Source organism: Camellia sinensis, chromosome 3 (genome assembly GCF_055761805.1).
Source record: "Camellia sinensis isolate YWXY chromosome 3, ASM5576180v1, whole genome shotgun sequence".
Classification (NCBI taxonomy): domain Eukaryota; kingdom Viridiplantae; phylum Streptophyta; class Magnoliopsida; order Ericales; family Theaceae; genus Camellia; species Camellia sinensis.
Window position 1 is genome coordinate 171,766,759 of NC_138963.1, and position 27,312 is coordinate 171,794,070.

Genomic DNA, 27,312 nt, shown 5'->3' on the forward strand with positions numbered 1-27,312 from the left:
ATAAAAAGATTGATTATTTTTGAGTTGCCAAACTTAACCTTAATTTTTTGATTTTTTTTGATATTTAAAAATATATATATATATATAAAAAATGATGCTACCCAAAAAATTCAAAAAGCTGACTTTTAATCTTGTTGCTAAAATTTAGTATTTTTTTTAAAAAAAAAACATTTTTGCAAAATAAAAAAAATTATAATAACTATAAAAAAAATAAAAAATAAAAGAACAGCTTGTCCTAGTGTTTCATCCTCCACTATAGAACGGTGCACCTGCACCTACCCGAACATTTACCCTAAACCGCCCGAACTATGGCTCAGTCCAAATTGGACTCTGTTTACCTCTTTCAAAGCCCATTGTCATTGGTATTTTTAGGATCATAAAATAAAACAAATAAAATTATTTGAATTTAATTGTGATCCGCTCTGAACTCAGTTTAATAATCTTATATATATTATAAAAAATTAAAATTTTTAAATTAAATTTGATTAAAATTTGAGATCGACTTGATAGATAAAAAAACTCGAGTTTGAATATAGAGTAAAATTACAAGAGGCAGGCTAACATATAAATGACACACTTGAATAGTCAATAATAATTATAAAATATTCAAATATTATAATATTTATAATTTTAATATACTTTACAGATATTTGAACACACTTTAACCTATATTTTTTAAAATCTCTATACGTACTATTCTCGATGCCAGAGAATATTCTAAAATTCTTTTGTATATATATCATTTTTAATAAAATCTCATATTTTTTGATATTCTTCTAGACCTTCCGAATGGTTTTTTGGTTGAGCAAACCAAAAGGAATGATGATCTTGGATTGTACCAAGTTTGAAACCAAACATTTTCAACATTAACAATAGTGTTAAAAGCGTTTTAAAGTATTATCTATATTACAATAATCATCTATTTCTACTATCTTCTTACGAAATGCAAAACATTATCATATTATCAAAACATTTTTAAATGATAAAATGTGTAATATTAATATAAAAATTTGTGATTTCATTCTAAAAGGATGTGTATTGAAGGAATTTTCTCCCAAATATGGATTAAAATTTAAATATTTTTTAATCTTAATGATAACTTATAGTCGTATAAGTAACCAAAAAAGAACTATCTGGCAGTTTTTTTTTATTTTAAAATAAAAAATTATAAAAAAAAAGATGCACAAAATTTAAACTTTTGCTTTGTGTTTCATTGGATATTGAAGAAGGGATTTAAAAGGGGAAAGAAAAAATATAAATGAAATATGAATAAAATATGTCTTTATTTTACCTAATTTTACACATATTTTTTATTTTCTTTTTTAAATTACTTTCAAAATTCTCCAACCAAACATGACCTTACAATCTTAAATTCAAGTAAAAAGACTCTTATTACTTAAATAATAGTCGTATTAAAATATTTATTAATTTATTAATTATTTTTATTTTTATTTATTAAAATTGTACACGAATTATATTTAAAGAAACTCAATTCAAAGACGAACTCTCCTGAAAGTTTTTGTTCTCTCTCATCTCTCTCCTCTCTCCTCTCTCCTCTCTAAAAATACCGACATCAATTTAGTGATGCTAGTGCTGCCGCTTGTGCGCAGATACATCTAACATCTCTATAACCAGTCCATTTGTCGGTGTGAACAAACCAACAGAGTCGGCCACTGAACACGTTTTTGTTATTTCACCTAAAATTAAAGAATCAAAATCCAAAAGCACGAGTATTATTTTTTGTGTTTTTTTGGTTACAAAAAGTATATAAATTAATTTCCCCACCTTAGAACAGAGAGAGACGGAGACAGACAGAGACAGAGAGACTGTGTATTTGACGGCTGGCCAAACCAAATCTCAGGTATCAATCTGCTTATATAGCGATCGTTTGACAATAACCTCAAAAGGGTCGTCACAATTCGCCGGCAAATCATCTGGGTCGGTCTTCGTTTGTCAGATTTCCAGCGAGATTGAATTGGGTTCATGTGCTTATCAAAGGTGGCGAACCCAGGAGACACCGGCGAGTTTGTCAGATTTCCGGCCAGTGAAACCACTGATGAAGGAGGACCTTATTACCACCAAGCTCAGCCACAACAAGAAGAAGAAGAACAACAACAAACAACGATGTTTTCAGGGTACAGTAGGCCGAGGGAGGAGTCGGCGGTGGTGACGGCGTTGACACATGTCGTCTCCGGTAGGAGGCCCGGCGAGAGGGGTTATAGGCCTGAGCTGAGAGGGGCTGCGACGACGTCGTTTGTGGGTAGTTCTGGGATTTATTCGCCGTCGAATTCGGCTTCTCCGGGGTACTCTTCTTCGAGCTCAGGTTCGTGGGTAGGACAGAAGAGAGGACGAGAAGAAGTTAGTGTAACCCAAAATCAATATTCAGAACAGCTTCATAGGGTTTATAGAGGGTTTAGTGATCTCAGAGCTTCACCTCATGGAGATTCATCTTCTATTACAACTGGTTAGTTCTAATTTTTTAACCTTTAACTACCACTGTTTCATCATCCATTTTATTCTCTTCTAAATTTTTATTTTATTTATTTAGTTTTTATCACTTGAGCTTCTTTGTTTTCCTCTCAAATTTATAATTTAATACTTCTTATACTTTGATCAATTTCAATATCTATGAAAGAATTTAGTTTAATTTGATGAGTAAGACTTATATTCAATCAATAATTTTGGATACTACTCATCCACCGTTTCTTTTAGTTCTTTCATTACTCTTCATTTTTTGGGGCAATATTACACATATTTTTGGATTCATATTTATAAAATGAAAACTATTCTGCCGTTTGGCAACATGGTTGGGAGTGAGTTTGGATTAAAAAAAAATATAAAATAAATTAAACAAGTTAATAAAATAAAATATCATATTTAAATTATAATTATTTTTGGGAGACTTATTTATAAGTGTATTTTTCAGATACTTATATTAGGTTAAGTTTTGTGTAATTTTTTATAGAGTCTCAAGTCCTATTTAAATAGAAATGTATTCCACAAGATCCTACATAAACGTAACGTGACGTGACACCTGCATAAACGTAATGTAACGTGACACCTACATAAACGTAACGTGACACCCACATAAACGTAACGTAACGTGTCACGTTACGTTTCGCAAACTTAATGAGTTTTTATTTTTTTAAATTGAATGTGAAAATTTTGTTGGTTTATATTGGTGTCACGTTACGTTTCATATAAATATGATCTATGATAACATTCAATTTCCTACATAGGAAATTAAATGTTGTCATAGATCATAGGTGTCACATTACGTTTATGTAAGTGTCACGTTACGTTACGTTTATGTAAATATGATTTATGGTAACATTCAATTTCCTACATATGAATGAAATTGAATGTTACCATAGATCATAAGTGTCCCGTTACGTTTATATAGGTGTCACATTACGTATAGGTGTCACGCTACGTTTATGTAGGTGTCACGTTACATTACGTTTATATGGATATGATCTATGGTAACATTTAATTTTCTATATATGGTTTTACTATTATTTATGATATTAACAACTAATATTGAGGGTAAATGTGTCAACAAACTTTCCACAAGACTTATAGGAACATAAGTTTTTTAGTAGGACCATATGTAAGTCTCCCCAATAGGACTTATAAATAATTTTCGTATTATTTTTTTAAAATTAATTAAATAACTAATTAAATTAATCAAAAAAAATAAAAAGTGAGGTTGAAAAAGTTACTCTACGTAATATTGCATGATTTTGTCCATGAACTGTGGGTTTTTTTTTGTTTTTTTGTTTTGGGGGTTGGGGGGGGGGGGGGGGGGGAGCACGATTATACATCAATTTTGGATTTCATGATTTTAAATTTTTTTTCTCATTCCATTGTCACACTACTCTATGCTTTGATACGAGTGTAATCTATGTTTTTTAATAACAGCAGCAGAGGAACCTACAACAAACATTGTGACAACCACCAGCACCACTATCCCAAACACCACCATCACCACCACTACCCAAACTCCACCAACAGCAGTGACAGCATCAAATGAAGAAACAAGAGAGAGAAGAATAAGATACAGAGGAGTGAGACAGAGGCCATGGGGAAAATGGGCAGCAGAGATAAGAGACCCCCACAAAGCAGCAAGGGTATGGTTAGGTACATTTGACACAGCTGAGGCAGCAGCAAGAGCATATGATGAAGCTGCCCTAAGATTCAGAGGAAACAGAGCCAAACTCAACTTCCCTGAAAATGTCCGATTACTCCCTCCTCTCCAACTCTCTCAAACTACCCAAATCCCCATTTCCAATTCTCCAACTACCCATCATTTTCCAGCAACCCAATCTCAGCCTCCTCCTGTGTTCTTTCAACCCCAGCAATTTCAGACCTCTGACACCGCTAGGGACTACTGGGAATACTCTCAGTTGCTTCGAAGCACTGGTGATTTTCAACCCACAAGCTCTTTAGAGCAAATGTTCTATGCTTCTCCTTCTTCTGCTTCTTCATTAGCTGGTTTGAATTCACAATCATTGGCCTCTTCTTCTTCACCTTCATTTGCTGCTGATTCTTCAGTCACTTCATCGAATTCCTCATATCCTCCTTTTTTTTCTGATCAACAAATGGGTTATTTCCTACCACCGGGAAATCGAAATCAGGGTGGTGGTGGTGGTGGCAGCAGCGGGGGGCCAGTTTTTGAACCACCGTCGTGGCCTGGTGGTTCCGGCCAGTACCCTCCCTCTTCTAGTTGATTTTTTTCAATTTAGATTTTTTTTTTTTTTACTCACAGGAAAAGATATTCGTTATATTCTTTTTCTTGTTCGTGGTTTATACTTTTTCGTGTACTGCACACGTTGTTTTGGATCCATTATTGTTAATTCAGTGCTCTCGTTTGAAAATGAATTTTTAGTTCGCTTTTTAATTTTTTTAACTTGTGATGTTTTTGGTCGTTTGATATTTTTGTTTGACTTTTTTGACTTTTAACTTTAAAATGATAATTTTTTTTTCACCTTTTTTATAATTTTTGTCCTTTTGTGATTTTTTGATTTTTTCTTTTTTATTTTTGTGATTTTTTAACCTAACTCAAAAACCATGGGATCCCTTAATAATGTTGAAAGTTTTAATTTGGAAACTTAATGGTGGATCTACATGTTGATGTGACGTTTTTTTTTTTTCAACACACCTCAATATTTTTCAAACACCATATTGTTATACTTTAAGTTAATCACCAATTATATTATCTCATGTGTTTTCTCATTTCCAACATAAATTGTGGGCTATTACGCTTCTCCACCAATCAAAATCTTATAACATTTCACGTATTCATATTTTAAGAGTATTGAATAATTCCTTCCACACTAGAGCTCATGTTAAAATTCTAGTGTCAGAATTTCCTATCAAAAGTATTCTTAAAAGTTTTAGAATATAACAAAGTAAATACTTAGGTTTTGTAGTTCAATTTTAAGAATCTTATGGTTAGGATTTTGTTTGTGAGAGGTATATTTATTTTTTATTTTTATTATTATAATATGTAACGAAAAACATTAATATGTTATTATTATTATTTTTAATCTTTTATGAAATAAAGATGTAAAATGTAAAATGTAAAATGAATATAAAGGAATTTTTTTTAGAAAATATTACTCATAAATCTCATTTTGGTAAATGATGTTCTAATTAGTCATGAGTGTTTTTTCTCAAACTATTTAGTCCTTTTTATTTTGATATAATATATGTTTTTGATATATTGTATATAGAGTTTACATTTTTTCCCATATTATGATTTCATTTTGATTTTGTCATTGTGTGTGTGTTTAAGGGATGTTGTAACATTACTATTTTGTAGGAGGAGATTTCGTAGGCTCTTTTGGAAGTTGTTTCACCATTCCCAATTTGGTATTTGGCTTATAATGTTATATTTTGGGATATCACAAAACAACATGGCCACAGTACTGGAACATCACAAAACAACATCATCAACATTATCAACACCGGCAACATCATCAACATAAACAACATTAGCGACATGATCAATATCAGCAACAAACACAATACTGGAACGTCACAAAACAACATGACCACAGATGATGTTAGCTCGCCGATGTTATGGGATCAATGACAATCACAGGTCAAGAACCCTCATTTCTCACGGCGAATGGCGATTTTGTGGTGTTTGTTGGATCAATGTATGATGTTGTGTTTGGAACGTATTTACGATTGTCCGATGAATAGGGGTTCGCAACATCATCTTCTCATGATGTTTATGTCTTGGGTGATTTGTTCATTATAGTCGATTTCGAAACAAAAAAACAACTTCAAAAACTAGAACAATTCGACCCTCCAACCTATAATACGACTTTGAAACCCAAAATATCATTGGTGTCGAACATCAACCCCGTGATGTTCTAACCCTCAAACATTCAAATCAACATCAAAGTAATTCACATACATGTTGTCATCGCACAACAGCACCCACACCAACGCTGACGCACCGATGATGTTAGCTCACCGATTTTATTGGATCGATGACAATCACAGATCAAGAACGGCAAATCGCCTCTGCAAATATTAACTATATATAAGGGGTTTTTTGATTTTCTAGGATTTTTGTGGGTTAGGTTACAACATTGGGATTGTGTATTGAATGATCAACATTGCCAAATGTGAATATTCGATCACATAGGATGAGGATTCCAATCACTAACATTGGGATGGAAATCCAAAAGTTTCCTTTACATCTCGGCCGTTTTGTTCGGGATGGAGGTAAAACATAAAAATGCTATAGTATGCTTTTTGGGCATTTTGGTAACTACAACATCAGCAAACACTCACATTTACTCTCTACTAAAGACAAACCACATGTTATTTACATGGGTTCTACGTAATTAACATTCAATTAGGACTTATCAGTCTACAAAATAAAATGTAGGATTAAATGATGGGGTTTTTTTTTTAAGCTCCCTAATAATAACAATTTTCTGCATAAAGGACATTAAAAAATGTAATACTGCCTCAGGTCCCTAACCAAAATACCCACGCATTTTATCAATTTCTTGGACCAAAATACCCTACGTCTGTTCATCTTCAAATGAGTTGAATGTTGACAAGATCAACAGAGATGAGCTTTACGAGTATTGGTCTCAAGTCATTGATCAGAGCTTCGATTCTCGACTCCAGATCTTCTTCGACATGTATGCATTATTATTTTTTCTTTTCAAAAAAATTTAATAGATGTATATATATATGATACATACATATATATATATATATATATATATATATACAATTTGTTGCTTACTGTCTTGACTAGTATATATATGATAATTAATCAATTAAGACCATTTGCAACCATAATCAAACAGTCACTCTTGGTTATCTTATCTATGGTTGCAAACATATATATATATATGATACATACATATATATATATACAATGTCAGCACATATATATATATATATATATATATCCAGTGTTGAATATAACATCTTCAGGTTCAAAATTTCTCTGAGTGTTGAATATAACGTCTTTTGATTTTTTGGGTTTAGTAGAATTGGAGTTTTTTCTGGAAAAGCAATATTTGGACCCCTACTTGAAGAATATTGGAAAAAGAAGCTTGAGGAAGAGGCAGCAGTAGAGGAAGGCTTAAAGTAATCCAGAGAAATTTGAATTTTCTCTGGATTCAACCCAGAGAAATTTGAATTTTCTCTGGATTCAACCCAGAGAAATTCATACCATTAAGTTTAAAGAAAATCTATCACAAACTCATAGAAGAACTATTAATTTGTTTGTGCAGGAAATTGTGATTGAATCAGCAGCAGCAAAACCAATGACAAATTGATAAAATCAAAGTTTTATCGTTCCAGAGAAATTCTGGACCAGAGAAATTTGAAATTTCTCTGGGTTGAATCCAGAGAAATTCCTGCGAAGTCCAGAATTTCTTTGCTTCCAACTGATGATGGGTTGCTTTCCTTCCAACTGTCAAAATTGAACTGCTTTCTGTACATTTGGGGCTTCTTATTGAAGCTTCTTGTGTTCTTGTTTTTGTAAATTTCTCTGGCTTGCTACTACTCTATTGGTGTGGCTAATTTTCTCTGGCATTTATAATTTTCTCTGGCCAAATTACTTTTCTTACTTGTGTGTCTAATTTTCTTTGGCAGCATTTATAATTTTCTCTGGCCACATTATGTTTATGTCTTGTGTCTAATTTTCTATGGCATATATATTTTGTTCAATGCTACCTTGTAATTTTCTCTGGGATTACAAGGTAATTTTCTCTGTCAAGGTAATTTTCTCTGTAATTTTCTCTGTTGCTACCTTGAAGAACCAATAAGCATCAAGATCAAGACACCAACTTCAAGGGTGATTTTCACTCAACTACAAGCTTAACATTTTCTCTGTCATTTTCATTGGATTATAATAACAAACCTATGATTTTCTCTATACTACAAAGAAAAGTCCAGAAACATGAATAGTGCAAAAAAAAAAATGAAAAGTGCAAAGAAAACATATCAGAAAACTTTGAAAAGTGCAAACATATAAAAACACAACATATAAGTCCAGAGAAATTTGTAATACTTATCATTTGTAATACAATCATATGATTTTCTCTGGACTACAAAGAAAAGTCCAGAGAAATTTGTGAACTTATGTTTATGTCTTGTGTCTAATTTTCTATGGCATATTTATTTTGTTCAATGCACCATTTCCTCAAAATTTCTCTGTCGTGTAATTTTCTCTGTCATGTTTATGTTGCTACCTTGTAATTTTCTCTGTTGTGTAATCATTGCTACCTTGTAATTTTCTCTGGGATTACAAGGTAATTTTCTCTGTCAAGGTAATTTTCTCTGTTGCTACCTTGAAGAACCAATAAGCATCAAGATCAAGACACCAACTTCAAGGGTGATTTTCACTCAACTACAAGCTTAACATTTTCTCTGTCATTTTCATTGGATTATAATAACAAACCTATGATTTTCTCTATACTACAAAGAAAAGTCCAGAACCATGAATAGTGCAAAAAAAAAAAAAAAATGAAAAGTGCAAAGAAAACATATCAGAAAACTTTGAAAAGTGCAAACATATAAAAACACAACATATAAGTCCAGAGAAATTTGTAATACTTATCATTTGTAATACAATCATATGATTTTCTCTGGACTACAAAGAAAAGTCCAGAGAAATTTGTGAACTTATATTCACTTTCAATATAACAAAAACAAAAACACATTAACATCAAGAGACAAAAATATATTAAACACAAGCACATAAAAAAATCACAGAGAAAATCTGTTATGTTCACAAAACACTTAATTCAAAAAAAATTTAAAAAAAAAACAAAACATTTACTGCTCTATTGCTACGTCTGTAAATTTCTCTGCCTACTTACAATTTTCTCTGTGATTTTCACTGCACTACAAGTTTACAATTTTCTCTGTGATTTGAGTTCAATTATAGTAACAAACCTGCAATTTTCTCTGCACTACACAAAAAATGCAAAGTGAACAAAAAACAGAGCACAAAACGCAGAAAAACAGAGCACCAAAAAGGAACTCATAACCATGTTGACAGAGAATGAAAAAGCAACTCCAAAAATCAAAATCAACTCCATCGAAAATTCATCAATAATAGATAATGAAAAATTAACTTCAAAAATCAAAAAGAACAACACTGAGTTCGTCTCTCTCACATTGATCAAAACTAAAAACAAAAACCTAATTCAACATCTACACGATCAAATCAAATCAAAAATTGAAAACTTATCTATTTCAACTCCACATGAAATCAAATCAAACACAATGAACCAGATTTCAACTCCTACACGATCAATCAACACCTACAAACAACGAACATGATTTCAACTCGTACAGGATTTCAACACCTACAAACAACGAACAGGATTTCAACACCTACAAAACCCTAGAAAATCTCCACAAAAATCTGAATCGTCAAATTCATCCTCACGTAATCTCCCACAAAATATCAATATGATCTTTAGCTGCCAAATTGAAAACAACGTATATTATAAACAAGGGTAAGACAGGTATTTTACACTCTAAAATAACATTGAGGGACCTTAGGCTACAAAAGAACACATTGTGGACCTAATCCATTACTAAAAGTTGGATAGGGACCTTAAACCGATTTTCCCTTAAAGGATTCAACAAATTGAATTTTGAGATTTATTGGGGCTTTGTCCTTTTTTTTATTTATATGAATTGAATATTTATTTATTTTTGATTTTTTTAATATTTTTAATAAAAATAATTACTTATCAAACGAGATCATAATTATCAAACTTAATTTAACAAACTAAAGACGTAGAAACCATTAGCTTGTGGAGCTGTCTTTTTTTTTTCAACCCTAAATTACATATACTTAGTACACGATGATTTTCTTTTTGTTTTATTGGGTTTGATTTTTCTATTTAAATTATGCTAGGACGAATAATGTTCTATTTAACAACGTCACATAATTTTGATCTTAAAAAATCGTATAAAAAACATATCAAATATGTCACATAATTTTGATTCTATGTATAAAAATTTTAAAGAATAGTAAATGTTTTAATATTTGAACAAATTTGTTGTCCAAATTGTGTAATTCACTAAATAAATAGATTCATGATTAATCCAATTACAACAGAATAAAAAAAACATGTTGAAATTTACAATCATATTGTACAGAAATACACAATACAATAAAATGATAAAGAAAGCAAACCGAAACTTATGTGGTATCACAGTCTCTTTAAAATAGATTACCTGTCTCACTGTGGGTGTTAGAGGTACGTTAGCTTCTGTCTCTTAAGATAAGACCGTTTAGACCGGTTAACGCAGAAGCACCTTTTAATAGCTTTGACGAACCGACAATGGCAGCACTCTCTTACACAGAAAGAAAACTTATAGGTAGAAGCAAATTGATTGTATATATTCTGGAAGCAAAAAATCTATGTCAAAACCAAAGAAGATGTGTCTCCTTTTATACACCATGGGAGAGAGAGTAGCAGCTTTCAGCCATGAAGGCACTACTAATGCCCATGAAGGTTGACAACTAATGGTCATTACTCCTGCAAAAACTGCTGGAGTAATGGACCAAAACTGATGAGAAAAAATATTTGAGATATATTTTCTGTATACACAAGTGTGTATATTTGCAACAGACTTGGCCCAAAAAGTTTAGGTTGGTGGGCCACCAATCCAGCCCAGCCCAAACCTAACCTATTCTAGCCTCAAGCCCAAGAGCCAAGATCTACGGATCCAGCCCTGTCCAGGCGGGCAGGCGGCGTGTGACACTTTTTCCATAACTAACTTGGACCATAGTCTTGGCCCAGGTCCATTCTTGAAGCATTCATAACTCCCTTTATTCCGAAAATTTGGATGTCCCAAAGAGCTCATGCCCTTATCAAAATCTCGAAGTTTAAATACCAATCAAAACTTTTCTCTACAATCAATATAGGATTGGTAGTTATACACAATTTCTGATACCTCATTCATGATGCTATGTTTATGAGACAATATCTCATTCAATTCTTAATGGTTTTTGGTCATTCTTTTTGTGTTGTAAAGAACGCATTACAAAGAATCTAAACCCATCTCAACCAATGATTGGGACTTACTTTAATTTCACATTGAAGTTACCAAAGATTATTTTTTTCAACAAAATTATATTGTTAGTCTTTGTACTTTGATCCTTCATTTTGATTAGGGAAAATTCTGCAAATAGTCCCTGTAGTTTACACGATGTGTCAGTTTAGTTCATGTAGTTTCAATTTGTTCGATTTTGCCCCTTAATTTAACGGATTGTGTCATTTTAATCCAATAAATAACAGTTGTTAAGCTAATGTAACAGAAAGTCAAACAATATGTTGATTTGGTCCTTGTATTTTTCATAATGTGTCAATTTAGTCCCTATCAAAATCGAGAAAATTGAAACTACAGGGACCAAATTAACACATCGTGTAAAGTACATGGACCAAATTGACACATTATTTGATCTTCTGTTAAATTAACTTAACAACCGTTATTTATTGGACTAAAATGACACAATTCGTTAAATTAAGGGGCAAAATCTAGCAAATTGAAATTACAGTGACTAAATTGACACATCGTGTAAACTACAGGGACTATTTGCATAATTTGCCCTTTTGATTATTATAATTTCAATTACTACGATTTTAATTTTGAATATTTAACTTCATCTCAAATTGATCCAATTAATTCTAATTGTTAATATTTATTATTATTTATTTATTTATTTTTATAACAAATGCATACATGAACATGTATCATGGTTTTATGAGCAAAATTATAATTTGATCAATTCAGTAACTTAACTCTAACTAATTTTTTTGGGGTCAAAAAGCCTAACAAAATTATCAATTGAACTAAATTGATGTAAAATATAAAATTAAATATTAAAATTGAACTAATTGAAATTGTAAAGACTAAAATAATATAAACAACAAAATATAAGAACTATCAATATAATTTGTCCTTAATTTTTTAATAAAGTTGATGGTGTACAAAAATCTAATGGGTGAGGATTTAGATCTTGTGTGCAAATATAAAATTATATTGCAAGGGCCCATGTGTATTAGGCATATCAATATCCAATTTTATTATTAATTATATTCCGAGATGGAATTCCATAGGACGAGGATTGATAATAACATTAGTTCTTATACGTAGTTATGTCAATCTTCTCAAAGTTGATTGTGATATCAACTTTAAGTTTATCTTGAAGTTTTATTAAATATTAGCATACAATATTTGGATTTACAAGTTGTGTACAAGAGTTTAGTTGTTTATTTTTGTTTGATTACAATAAAGAATTGGAATTCTTCAATTAGTAGTGAGGCCATCTTGAGCTTGCCCTTGTCTTGGACTCATTTGTTTTGCTTGGTTGAGGAAACTATGACACTTAACCAAGAAAGTTTGAGATAGAAGAACCAACATTCTTGTCATTCCATGTTGATCCATTGTCATTGTAGGTTGTGGTTGATGCTTATCTCATCGTAAGCAAAGAACACGTCTCTTATAACAATTTTTCCATGCAAAATAAAAAGAAAATTTTTTGAGATTTAAAAAAAATACAATTAATTTTATATTTTTAATATAATTATATTGGCATAATCTTTATTAAAATTAAATCAATCGAAACTAATGTGGATAATGGATAGATATTAAAAAAAATAAAGGTAAATATGTATTAATAGAAAATAGATGAATTAAAATCTTAAAGTAGACTAGTGTAAGTATATTAAAGTGTAGGACTAACTATATTTCTTCTAAATCTCAAGAGAAGTGATTGGAATTTATCTAAAAAAATAAAACAAAAAAAAGAGGAAGAAGAAGAAAACCTGTTTGTTGAACATTTTAAATGTTTTAAATAATTTATGTTAATATATGTATAAAAAGTATATTGAAATATATACAAATATATAAAAATATGTGAAATCTATAATTAAGTTCTAATTTTTTTCAATTGAACAGTGATTAACCAGATCTTATTTATAAAGTGCAGTTGAAAAAAGTTAGATTATGAGCTTACTAGGAGTAGAAAGTGATCATCATAGACTTGAGGAAAGCTTAACCTGTCATATTTCATTTTTCGTCTTATTCTCCATTTTTAATTGGCTATATTTTATTTATTTTTGTCTTACTAATTATTTATTTTGGTAAAATTATAACCAGGGCAAATTTCACATACTCCCTTATGGTTTTGGTCATTTGTGATTTACTCCCTTAACATTTGAAAATGACTATATAATCCTCATATACTTTGTGGACTGAAATGCAGCGTTAAACATTATATCTAACTTAACAGCAAATACGAAACACATAGGAGACATAAGGGATCATATATTTATTTTCGAATTTCAAGAGAATAAATCGCACATGGAATAGAGTACACAGAGTTAAAGTGCATTTTTCTTTCTAAACAAATAGCGAAAGTACAAATGTATTTCGATCTTTTTCATTAAATCGTTAACAGGCATCCGCAAATCACAGGAGGTTTTGTGGTCATTTATAAATGTTAGGAAGGTAAACCGCACATGCTTCAAACTGTAGAGGGGTAAAGTGAAATTTGCCCTTATAAGAGCAACTCTAACGGTGAGGCATTAGAGTTGCTATTGCTATAAACTAGCACCGAGTTCACTTTTTGTTTTTTTCTTTTTTATCTCCAATTGTAACAATCTCGACCCATGATTAACGTATCATCCAAGATTAGGAATGTCTAATAAGTATCTACGATGAAATCATGTGATTAATTATATGTTATGTGTGTGATTTGCATTGTATTTGTCCATGGTAGAAATATTTGTTTGTATTTCTGTTGTGTTCTGCGAATTGAAGGCATTATCGGCATCCGATCATGAAATTGACTTAATTTATGAATTATTTGAAATTTTTAGAACATTATAGTAGATTCAATTGGAATTCTATTCGGAACCAAATAATTAGAGTTAAAAATATCTCATGATTAGCCTTTAATTATATATCACTAATCAAGCCTATATAAGGCACATTGTTGACTTAGGCCTTTAGTTTACACCTTCATTTCCTCATCTTCATGCTTAAAACGTGAGAGAGAGAGAGAGAGAGAGAGAGAGAGAGAGAGAGAGAGAGAGAGAGAGAGAGAGCTCCAATTAAGAGGATTGCTAGAGAACCTGGAGTTTTTGACTTGGAACTTCAAACAATTGATCATTTAGAGCATCATTGATCATCTAAGGTGAGAATTCAACCTTTGAGATTTGGAATTGAGTCACTTAACACTTGAATTCAAGGAACTAAGTTGTGTAATGGAAGAACCAAGCTTAGATAAATAGATTTAGGAGTGTATCATGCATGCATGTATAATTCTCATGATTTTGAAGTTGACTTCAAAGAATTTCCTCTTGCATGTCCTCATTTTGGCCTTGTTTTAAGAATTCAACATGTTTTTTAGTTAAACACTTCGTTTGATCACGTTTTGAAAGTTTTGAACTTGTATCTTTACATACATGATATGTAATGATAAGTTTTCACAATTTTAAGTTTGAGTTTTGAACAATTGACAAAGCTTTTGGGCTTAATTTTGCAAAATGATTTTGAATTCACCATGCTTTATCAGTTTACAAGTATTTTCTCAAGTTTTTGGCCTAAAAGACCATTATTTGCAGCTTTGAATTTGAGTTTCGAACTTGAAAGAGCAATCTGGAAATTCCAGATTCTGTCTCTCCGCTCGAGCGACAGAGCCTGTGCTCGAGCGACCACTCTGTATTTTGCACTTTCGCTCGAGCGACCAAAAGTTGGCTCGAGCGTAAAATGCATACTCCAAGAAGTTTACCATTTTTGCAAACCGCTCGAGCGACAAGAGTTGCGCTCGAGTGAGGATTTCGATCTCACGCTTGAGAGACTGTCGAGCGTGCGTTGAGCCGAAAAATCAAGCAACCAATACTTTTGCAAAGTTTTACAAACTGCTCGAGCGAAGGAAGTTGCGCTCGAGCGACCACTCACATGTTTGAACATCTGTTCAAGCGAGGGAAGTTGCACTCAAGCGAGACCCCTGTTTTTAGCATAATTGACTAAGTGTTGTGTATCACATTTTGGCATCCTCATTGCATTCTAGGCATTCTTAAGCCCTAATTAAGACATAATAATGAGGATAAGACTTAAAAGCACACTAAGAACGAAGTGAATTAAGTTAAGTACTATCCGAGTGTGTGTTTCAATATGTGAATCTGTTATGTTTGTGTAGGTTACGCGCTGTAAGCTAGTTGATTTGTTTGCTTAATTTGTTTTGCAAGTTGAGCCATCTGTGAGTAATAACTTTGTAAAGCTATGCTCAATTTATAAGTATTTTCTAAATGATATAAGATGATCTGTTTTCTGAAATATTATTTTGTGCATGAATAAATGGTTGTCCAATATTTCTGAAATGTATTCGTGGCATTTTTAGCTTCAGATGACATCTGTTATCTGTTTTGTTATGTCCCAATTATGGGTCAACTATATGTCTCATGAGCCAACTGTTATAGATCCTTCTGTATACGTCCTATTTGTGGGCCAACTGTACGTCTCATGAGTCAACTGTATCGTCTCCGTGAACGTGAGTTAACTGTATGCCTTTATGGCCTTTCCGTATGGGTCAATTGTTTCTGCTAATGCTAATGGGTATACCACGTATGATTGACTACAAATTTTGATTATAACTCTGAATCTATTTCTGTTATGAACTTTGATTTTTGAACATGATTATGAATCTATTTATGTTAACTTTTGAATTCTATTTTCTGTAACTATTATGAACAACATTCATCAAACCCTTTACTTTGTTATTATTCACTAAGCCTCTGCTCACTGTATTATTTATGTATGTAGGTGATCAGGCGTGTAGCCAGGCTCAGCGATGATCGCCTGGATATCCTTCCTGTCGGCCATCCTTTGTGCCTCCTGAGGAGGTTATAGTTTATGAAAAGTTGAGGGGTCATGTTTTGTGAACTACGTTTAAAATCTTATTTTCTTTTTGTGAATCTTGAACAAGTTTCAGACTACTAGTATTTCGGGCTAGTCCCACTTTTGTTTTATTTGTATCAGTGGGTAATGTAAGACTACTATAATTATAACATCACGTGTATTATATAAGGTTCTAAATTATCTGTCTCTGTTCCATGTTTGTCTACACAACTCAATGGACGTTGTATTTTGTATAATTGCTTTTGCTAGCCCCTTAATTGTATGTTATTCTATATAGAAACCTTTGGTAATCTAAGGATTACTGGCCGGTTACGACACTAAATCTATAGGGGCAGGTTTAGGTCGTGACACCAATGGTGAGCTATCAGAGTTATTAAATAATACATTTGCTATATCTTCTATCAAATTTGACACCAGTTTTACCTATAGTTGAAATTGTTAGCGCAACAATTTTGGGAGGTCGGTGGTCGATTGGAGTGGATGACCAGGTAGTCGACCACTTGATAGAAATTATAAGGTGTAGAATTTTAAAGTTCGCCCATCATTTGGTTAAGTTAAAATAGTAATTTCACCATTACAGCAACATTACTATTCTATAACTTTTTTACATTGTTCATTGCTTAATTTTAACTTTAGCTATCATTTTTTATCAATTGACCGTTGAAGTTGTTCTAACAAAACACAAGGCTATATGAGGAGTTCAAATAGTTTAATATATCTAAAAATTTAAGCATAATAAAAAACCTTCGTTTTAGAAGAGCTAATTTAACTTATTTTTTAGCTTTTTGAATAATTTAGTTGGGTTAAATTAGTTTTGTTTGAATTTTTTTTTTATTTTTTTGAGTTTTTTGATTTGTATGCGATGGCTGTAAGAAAAAAAGTAAAATAATTATAATTTGAATATGATATTTTATCTTATTAATTAAATTAATCCTTATTTATTTATTTAGGTATTTTAATTCTTTCCCAACAATGGCAAAGAATTATTATATTTTTAGTTGAAGTACGTAAGAGAGAGAAAGTGGATAAGATCTAATGAGATTAATTAATAGATAAAACAGTGTGTATGGACCGCTTCAAATATTTTGGTGTGTAAGTTGCTTGAGATTGAAGTTCACGTCTCAAATGAGATCTGGTCGTCGCTTTCTCACTCCAGAATGTCTTCTCTCTCTTTGTGTTTGGAATTGATTTTTTGGTATTTTTTTTTATTTTTATCTTTTTTAGATTTAATAATTTTTAATTTTTTTTAAGAAAATTATATATTTTTAGATTCTACTCAACTAGATCAATAAGAAAAATATTTTAAAAAAATCCAAAATAAACTCAAAAAAAGTCAAAATAGTTGATTTTTAAATTTTTTTACTTTTCTAATTCATTTATACAAGATAGACTTAAGAAATAAATTTTTTGATATAATCTATAAAAAAAAAAACAATTACTAGATATATAAAATAAAAAAAAAAAGAAATAACTTTTTTAACTGTATACAAAATTCAGCAAAATCCCTATATTTCCCTTTTGCTTTTCAGGTTGGATGGATTTTTTTTTTTTTTTTTTTGGGTGAATAAGGTTGGATGGATTTACATGCCACGTTCCACACCTTTTTCACAGATTAAAATTTTAAATTTGACCACTATATACAGATTTACATTTAAAAATTCATCTTATGTTAAATGTGTTGATGAAATTTATGAGAAAATTGATAAATATAAGCATTTAATTTATAAAAAAAATATGAAGATAATAACCAAAATTGTACATTTTCAATTCGTGAGAAGTGGTTTTATTTAATTCTTTTTTGAGTAAATTATAAATACATTTCTTGAGATTTGCTTAAAATATAAATCGCTTTCTGTGGTTTAAAAAATTACAAATATCCCCTTATTAGAATTTTTTATTTATCAGAATTAACTAAAAAAATGAAACTTATAATTGCTCTCCTATAAAATAATTAAATTATCTAAATTATTAATTGAAATATATTTTAACATCATTAAAAATTGTGAATTGACTTGATAATTTATTAATAAAAAGAATAATTTTTTATAAAATTAAAAATGTAAAATATATTTTTTAAAATTATGAAAAATAATTCGTATTTTAATCAAATCTTTGAGAATGTATTTATAATTTATTTATTTATTTTTCTAGACAGTTCGCAAAAGATTATTTTAGATGAAGCTAATAACCACGTGGTAGAACATGTGACATGGGTATAAGATGAAGCCAATGGCTCCATTTGGCGTAACTGTTAAAACAGCTTATAAATTATAATTTAACAGATTATAGATTATGGCTTTAATTAAAAGTTGTTAATCTGTTTGGTGTAACTGTTAGATTATACATTTAAGTTACTGAGTAGTGTTTGTTAAATAAGTTGTGAAATAACTTTTTCAATTAATTTTTATTTTTTATTTGTCTACATTTCTCATAAAAAATAATAATAATAATCTATAGTCCATTTGAGTCTTTTTCTATTTTTTAAAAAATAAGAAATAAAAAAATTTAAGAGTATAACTATAAATTAACATGTCCACAGCAGAAGCTAATAATCAGAAGAAAGGGGTGAGCAGTTTCTCAGAATCAGTTTTTTTGAGTTAAAATAAGCTGTTAGAATCAGAAGCTGTTTGAAATAAGTTTAACCAAACAGTCCAAAATAGCTTTTTCAAAGCTAAAAGTCATAAATTGATTCTGAAAAGCTGAAACAAACACCCTCATTGTCAATGAAAACTAAGAAGCCACGTGTGGCATGTAATGTACTATAATCGACACATCTGTGTTACTTTCTTACAAGCTTATCACCCGTGCTATGTACGGGATAATTATAAATATTTATATTTATTTTAGATTTTTTTTAATATATAAATTATGTTTTTTAAGATTTTTTATAAAAATAATTTAACAATCTTATCACTAACCATAGTGTTTGAGAGAAGTTAAAAAGGGTACTGCAGTAACTATACACAGATTGTATCTATAGTTATTTGTATGAGGGGATTTTAAATGCTGATCAAGATATTTTGACCAAATCAATAAATACAGGCATGTGGATTGAAAAAGTTAATAAATGCTGATCAGTGGATTTTGACCAAATCAATAAAGGCTGAGTTTTTTTTTTTTAATAAAAAATTTAGAAAATTCAGATTGAGATATTGAAACTCACACAGGCCTTGGGGTTAAAAACCCCTTTTTGCTTAAAAAACCCCTTGAATGTTTATATTTATCTAATTTCAATTATATTAAAAAATCAAATTATAAACAAAAGGAGATAACTTCAATCATACAAATTACATTTTTTTTAATGTTATCTAACTACAATCACATTTTTCTCATAATAAAAAAAATAATTGAAAAAAAGAACCATTAAAATAGTAAATAAAAAGATTATTTAGAAGTATTGAACAAACTACAATCACATTTTTCTTTTTATAAGTGTTTATGTTTATCTAATTTCAATCATATTAAAAAAATCAAATTATAAACAAAATGAGATAATTTCAATCATATAAATCACAATTTTTTTTATGTTATCAAATTACAATCATATTTTTCTCATAATAAAAATAATAATTGAAAAAAAGAACCATTAAAATAGTAAATAATATTATTATTTAGAGCCATTGAACAAACTATAATCACATTTTTCTTTTTGTGAGTTAACTTCAATCATATTAAAAAATCAAATTATAAACAAAAGGAGATAACTTTAATCATACAAATCACAATTTTTTTAATGTTATCTAACTACAATGACATTTTTCTCATAATAAAAAAAAATTGAAAAAAATAACCATTAAAATAGTAAATAAAAAAGATTATTTAGAACCATTGAACAAACTACAATCACATTTTTCTTTTTGTAAGTGTTTATGTTTATCTAAGTTCAATCATATTAAAAAATAAAATTATAAACAAAAGGAGATAATTTCAATCATACAAATCACAATTTTTTTAATGCTATCTAATCATCATCAATAATTAAAAAAATTAATCACAAATTAAGTCAATTGATAATTAAAAAACACAATAATTTATTTTTCAAAAAACATAGCGAGTTAAAAAGATCAATTACAATTTTTTTTGGTCAAAATACAATCTAATCATCATCAATAATTGGTACATTATGTGACCCTAATAAGTACAATTCATTTTGTTTTTCAAAAAAACACAGTGAGTTAAAAATCAAATCACAAATTAGGTGAATTGATAGCTAAAAAAACACAATTATTTTTTTTAAAAAAAAACACCGTGAGTTAAAAAAATCAAGTATAATTTTTTTTTTCAAAATATAATCTAATTATTATCAATAATTGGTACTTTAAAAATCAAATCAGAAAAAAATCAAATCAAATCACAAATATTTTTATGCTATCTAACTATAATCATATTTTTTCATAAATAATTGTAAAGAAAAACCATTAAAACAGTAAATAAAAAATTAAATCACATTTAAAAAAAAGAATCATTGAACAAACTACAATCACATCACATTTTTCTTATAATAAAAAAAATAAATAAATGAAAAAAAGAACCATTGACTAGCTACAATCACATTAAAAAAAAAAAACCATTGAACTAATTACAATCACATTTTTTACTTTGTGAGTGTTTATGTTTATTTAACTTCAATCATATTAAAAATAAAATTAAAATAGTAAATAAAAAAAATTAAAAAACATTGAACTAACTACAACAATCATATTAAAAAAAAGAGCCATTGAGCAAACTACAATCACATCATATTTTTCCCATAATAAAATAAATAAATGAAAAAAAAGAGAGCTATTAAACTAACTACAATCACATTAAAAAAAAAGAATCATTCAACTAATTATAATCACATTTTTCTCTTTGTGAGGGTTTATATTTATCTAACTTCAATCATATTAAAAAATTAAATTATAATTTTTTATTCGCTAGACAAATCACAAATATTTTTATGCGCTATCTGACTACAATATTAAAACAGTAAACAAAAGGAAAAGTCAAGAAGGAAAAAACAAAAAGAAGACTTACTGTTTGTATACGTGGTCACTGAAGTTGAAAGTGTAGAAGTGAGAAGTCAAGAAGGAGAAAACAAAAAGGAGACTCACTGTTTGCAATAGGTATGTAAAAAGTTAAATAGAGTGTCTGTATTGGAGAAGTTAAAAAGACTTGAAAAAATTTAATAAGTGCTAAGTTTTTTTTTTCAAAAAAAATCAAAAAAATTAAGAAATTAAGATTCAGATATTGGAACTCCCACAAAACTTATGGGTTAGATAGATATAAATAAATAGATAGATACAGATATAGATATTTATATTTGTTTTAAATTTTTTTTAATATAAAAATTATTTGTTTTAAAAAAGGTACTACAATAATTATGAGAGAAGTCAAAAAGTCTTATGGGTTGAGAGAAATTAATAAATGCTGAGGTTAATTTTTTTTAAAAAAAAAAAAATTAGAAAATTAGGATTGGCATATTGGAGTTCCTACATGCTTTGGGGGTTAGAAACCCCATTTTGCTTAATATATAGTATAGATTCCATTCACTTTTTAAGAGTAATAATACTTAGGGCTGGTTTGACAAGTTTTAAAAAAATCAAAAGTCACTATCTTATTTAAGTTATATCATCTTATTTAAGTCACATTATCTCTCTAATATATCACTTCAAACCCAACACAAATCCAACCTATATTTCATAAAAAGTCAAAAAGTACACTTATTTAGATCATTCCAAACAACTTCTTAATTTTAGTTTGAGAGTTTTAAATAAAACTCTAATGAGGTGGATGTTTGAGAGAATAGAGATATGAGTGTGAGCCCTATTTTTAAATGGGTACTTTTTATATCATTAGAATTTTGTTAGAATTTTCAAATTACATCTCAAACATTATTGCACTTTTTATGTTGAATAATATTTGGTAGTTGTAAGGCTCTGTGTGTTTTATTGGATATAAAATGGAGGACATAATATAATGTGTGATTTAGTCAGGATATATAATGAATAAGATATATATATATATTGGATAATATATTTCCAAAATCATATTTGTTGACTTGATATATAAGATTGAATATATATTATCCATATTTGTTTTACAAAATATATTGTGAGATATAAACAAATAATTTTTAAGATTTACCTCATAATATATTTTAAATACTCATATTGTCCTTATGCCCATCAAACTAGATTCTTCAGTTTAGAAAAAACTAATGCAAATAAACAAATTAAAAATTCATATTATTTTTTATTTGAACAAATTAAAAATTCATATTAAATTCAATAATTTTCTAAACAATATATATATATATATATATATATATATATATATATATATATTATTAATGTCCACCTGTTAATGATAAAAAAAATTATATTATATTAAATTCAATAATTTTACCAAAAAAAAAAAACTAATATTCATTCTAAAAAATTCTATCATACAAAAATAATCATCATTAAATGAAAAAAATAACATCTTCATTCATTCATTCATCGCGCATCATCATTCTTATAAAATAATCCAAGCCATTATAATTAAAAATAGCCATCATTCATTCTAAGCAAATGATAACATTTTTTTACAATAGACAACTTAATATATTAATCATCATAATTGTCACCATACATCATATTTTATATATGCATGTCCACAAGCTTACTTACAACCCCAACAATTACAACAAAATTAGGCACAAAAGTCATTTGTGGGGATGTACATCAGTTAGTTTGTCAAAATATGTATAAACCTTCTAATTACTATGCAAAATAGGCACCGCACATGTGCCTCAAGAGGAATAGCTAAACTAAATATTATAATATATAGATAGATATCTTTCATTAGCCTACATCAAACACACCCTCCTAAACATACCCAGCCAAGAACAAACATACCCATCCCATTTTGTCTTCTTCAGACAAGCTAAAGAACAAATCAACCCTTTTAGTATCCTTCACAATAAGGGTAGCTGCTCTCAACCTGTCATTCGTATTCAGAGGGAACTTGACTAGTTCCCCATCAACCAGCTTCCTAGCTTGAGGCAAGTCATGGGCATAATCAATCCTATGAGCAATTTCTTCCATGGTAGTGTTGGTTTTCTCAAAGAAGGAACCAAACTCAACAGCCATATTAGCAAGACCCTTTGCAATACCTTCAGCTTTCCTAGCTCTTTTCTTAGAAGTTGTGCCTGAGCCATCTTAGTTGTATAGAGTCCCAGATGATGATAAGGAACAATCAGGCAGATCAACAATTGGAGTGTAACACTCCTCAGTAATTTGGTCCTCTTTTTCTAAGGCATTAACCATGTCAACGAGTCCTTCAGCCTAGACTTCAGTGGCTCTATCTTTGCCAAAGAGAATTACCTAATCCTTGTAGTAAGGAAAAAGTACATTTCTCATGCCCTTGGCATCTGGCTCCCTCCACAAAACAACATTTTTTCAGATTTTATATTTCTAGTTAATAAATAATCCAAAATGGTTAAGGTAGGTTTTTTTACCTTGACATAGTTTTACCAAACTTGCTCACTGTCGACTAAAATTATCTTGTCAAAGTCATCCCACCCAAAGCCACTCAAGCGAAGCATGTCAGTAAGCAAATTGTATTGCCTTCTCCAAAATTTCATCTTCGACTCGATACGAGAGAATGCATGAAGATCAGTTCCAGGAAAAGCCAATATGATAAGCTTCTCCAACTCAGAGTAAAATCCACACTTGAACTGACCATTGTCAGCCTTCCATTTTTAACTGAACAGATCCCTCATGGCTTGGATCAATACATCACACTCTTTCAAAGTCCACACTCTACGACCCCTTGATGAGGAAGTAGTTGCTTTCCCCTTAACCTTCTTTCGACATCCACTAGTAACAGTTGTGTCATCCATACCTAACATGCAACCATTTGTAACAATACAATAATTAAATAACGACAACCAAACAAACACACGAAAAAGTTATGTCTTTAACAAATAACTCAAACATAAAATAAGTTACATGCATACATTATCCTATTAAGTTACAAGTCGCCAACTCACTACACAACATAATTATTAAAAAAACATTGCATCCAATGAAAATAGTACTTAATTTTACATCCTATTAGCTAACCACTCATTATAAATTTGGTTAGCTAGAGTGTCCCTCAAATTAGTCCATTGGTTAGATTCCTCAATTGTGTCAATGTACTCGTCCCTTATTTCTTGATTATTTGGCAATGTGTCATCTAAGTCTACCTCCAATGGATCCATAGGCATCTCACATTTGATGAGATTGTGTAGAAGACAACAAGCTGTGATAATTCAACATTGGGTCTTGATTGGAAAATAGGAATATGTCCTCAATATTGCCTATCTAAGCTTCAGAAGACCAAAGCATCTCTCTATTATGTTACAAGCCATAGAGTGCTTCATATTGAAGAACTCCTCTGGATTAGTTGGGGCACCCCCTTGTCTCCAAGTGGACAAGTGGTAACGTTGTCTTCTATAAGGTGCTAAAAAGCCCTCCTCGTTAGTATAGCCCGCATAAACTAGATAGTAGGAACCTGTAATAATGTAGGATTATATAATTACATAATTACATAATTTAAGTACAAGGCCAAAGGTTATACATAGTAAAGATATTGTGAAATGCAGCTGTACTCGTTGGCATTCTCAACCTATTTGGTCTACTTATGGCATCATTACGTAGACTAGAATCTGAAACGGAACCTTTCCATCCAGGTAAGACATATATGAATTACATGTCATGGGAGCAAACTCCCAAGACATTAGTCGCAATTAGGGGCGTGCACGGTGCAGTTCGGGTGGTTTGAGAAGAAAATTGCAACCGAATGGCGGTTAGCGGATTAGTGGATTGACAAATTGCTGTTTGGGCGGTTTTTGACAGATTGAAGAATATTCTAACTAATTATCATACATTTGCATAATATATAACACTAATTTGTATAATATTTTTTAGATATATAACACAAAGTAATTTTACATAATATGTTCTATATATATAACCACTAATTTGTAATAAAGTTCATATCTTAAATCTCTCTCACACTCATTTTTATATTGATATTTTATTGGAAGTTAAAAAATATATATGTATTAACTATAGCGGAGCGGAGCGGTTCGGTTGGCAGATTATAAATTTTAAAGTTTAAACCGCGGTTAGCGGTTAGAGCGGTGCAGATTAATGAGGATCGGTGTGATTTTAGCGGATTGGGCGGTATTTTGCATAGCCCTAGTCGCAATTTCACCCTTTCTTGATCTATACCTTGCTTTATCTACTGCAAGAGCTAACACTCTAACATAAGTGCCATCAAGTGCCCCAAGACACTTCTACCAAAAATTACCAAAAATAAATTATTACTTATTAAATTTTAATTATGAATATTATAACTTTTATCAAACATGAAGCATTACTAAAACTAGCATTTATCTAAAACCACCTCCACCTATCATCTGTTCACCCAGCAGTTATTGGTTCAGGTGTCTTTAGTAAGACACCTTGCAGTCGAAGCACAGTCTTAAGGATATTATTGAAATACTTACTAACTGTTTGACCATGCCTCATAAAATTGAATTTGACATTTCGATTTTTATGGTGGTGCCCAAGAACAGTCAAGAACATATTAACCTTTTCCTCTAACATATATTTTGAATCTAACACACCTCTTGTTCTGATAAGCCCATACAGCCGCATAAAGGTATGCCTATTCATTCGTAGTTGTTCATGGCAGTCTATGTCATTATCTGTAACCAACCTATTTAGGTGGTCAATTTGTTGTTTGAAAGGATTAGGATTTCTACTTATTTTCCTTGTAGCCTCAAACCTTTCCAGTGCAACATGCAAAATGACAATATAAACTCCATAAGTATAATTCATGGATGATACAATATGATGAAAGGAACATAGGCCTCAATGAGGTCCCTCTTATCGTCAAATCTTTTATTATTTGCCATCTATGAAGAGAAATAGTGCAATAGTAAATTAAATAACTAAAGCAATCAAATAGATAACTAAATCAATGCTAACTAATATTAATAGCAGTGTAGACGCGCCCGAACGTCCCGGAAAAATCTCATTTTGTTCATTAGGCTCACTACAGTTCAGACTCAAATGTCACGGTTCTTAATCTGATCTCACAATGTGCAATGTGAGATTGATAAATCACTAAAGAGTCCAAATCCGGCAAATCATTTTGAAAAACTAATTTTTAGAAAGAAGTGCCAAACATGGACTGCTTTGTTAGATATAGAGTCGCCACCTAAATATTTTATTTTTGAGAAATTTAGGAAACCCTGACTCGTGCATAAGGCCACATGTCCGTCATCACCAAAGTTGCCTCGGCTCGGGAACTTGAGTACGAGAGGGGAAGGTCATGCAATGAGCACCTCCGCTCGCCCGATCAAAGATCGGCCTTTACTAATATAATATCTTGTTTTTGAAAACACATGTGCTCTTATTTCGATTATTAACCTAGAATTACTATGTGATGCGCACAACATACAAGTATAGACTGGATCGCCTAAGTTGGAACAAAACATCTCATGTTTGTTTTTGAAAGCGGTTTGCTACTCGCAAGTAGGCTAAAATGCAGATTTTGCCACCCTCAAGTGGGCTTAAAACTCGCAATCAATGAATTGTTCCAATTCAAGTAATCCAACCTTCACCCACAGGCATTCAGGCAGTTATATCACATAAGCAGTTAGCCTCATGGCAAGCATGCTATCATGGCAGTCACTCACACATATGCAAGGATGCTAAAGCATAAACACTTACCGAGTAATCCGAGCCAAAACAAAAACTATGTTAGAAATCAATGCATGATCCTAGCTATGTCAAGAATGCCTAATGCAACACATACTAAATGCAACTAAGATAGGCTCGGCTATTCTAAAAA

General features: G+C 30.4%; 1 protein-coding gene across 2 annotated transcripts; it reads left to right on the forward strand.

Annotated features, from left to right (window-relative positions):
* The first annotated feature begins 1,482 nt into the window (after positions 1–1,482).
* LOC114258764 (uncharacterized) lies at positions 1,483–4,881 on the forward strand. Of its 2 annotated transcripts, none has more exons than XM_028198761.2 (2): positions 1,483–2,464; positions 3,922–4,881. In XM_028198761.2, the coding sequence occupies exons 1-2, from the start codon at positions 1,984–1,986 to the stop codon at positions 4,728–4,730; spliced, it is 1,290 nt and encodes a 429-aa protein (XP_028054562.2). In that variant the 5' UTR covers positions 1,483–1,983; the 3' UTR covers positions 4,731–4,881. The 2 variants fall into 2 exon arrangements, with proteins under 2 accessions (XP_028054562.2, XP_028054564.2); XM_028198763.2 differs by having other exon boundaries at positions 1,496–2,464; positions 3,925–4,881.
* The last annotated feature ends 22,431 nt before the right edge of the window (positions 4,882–27,312 follow it).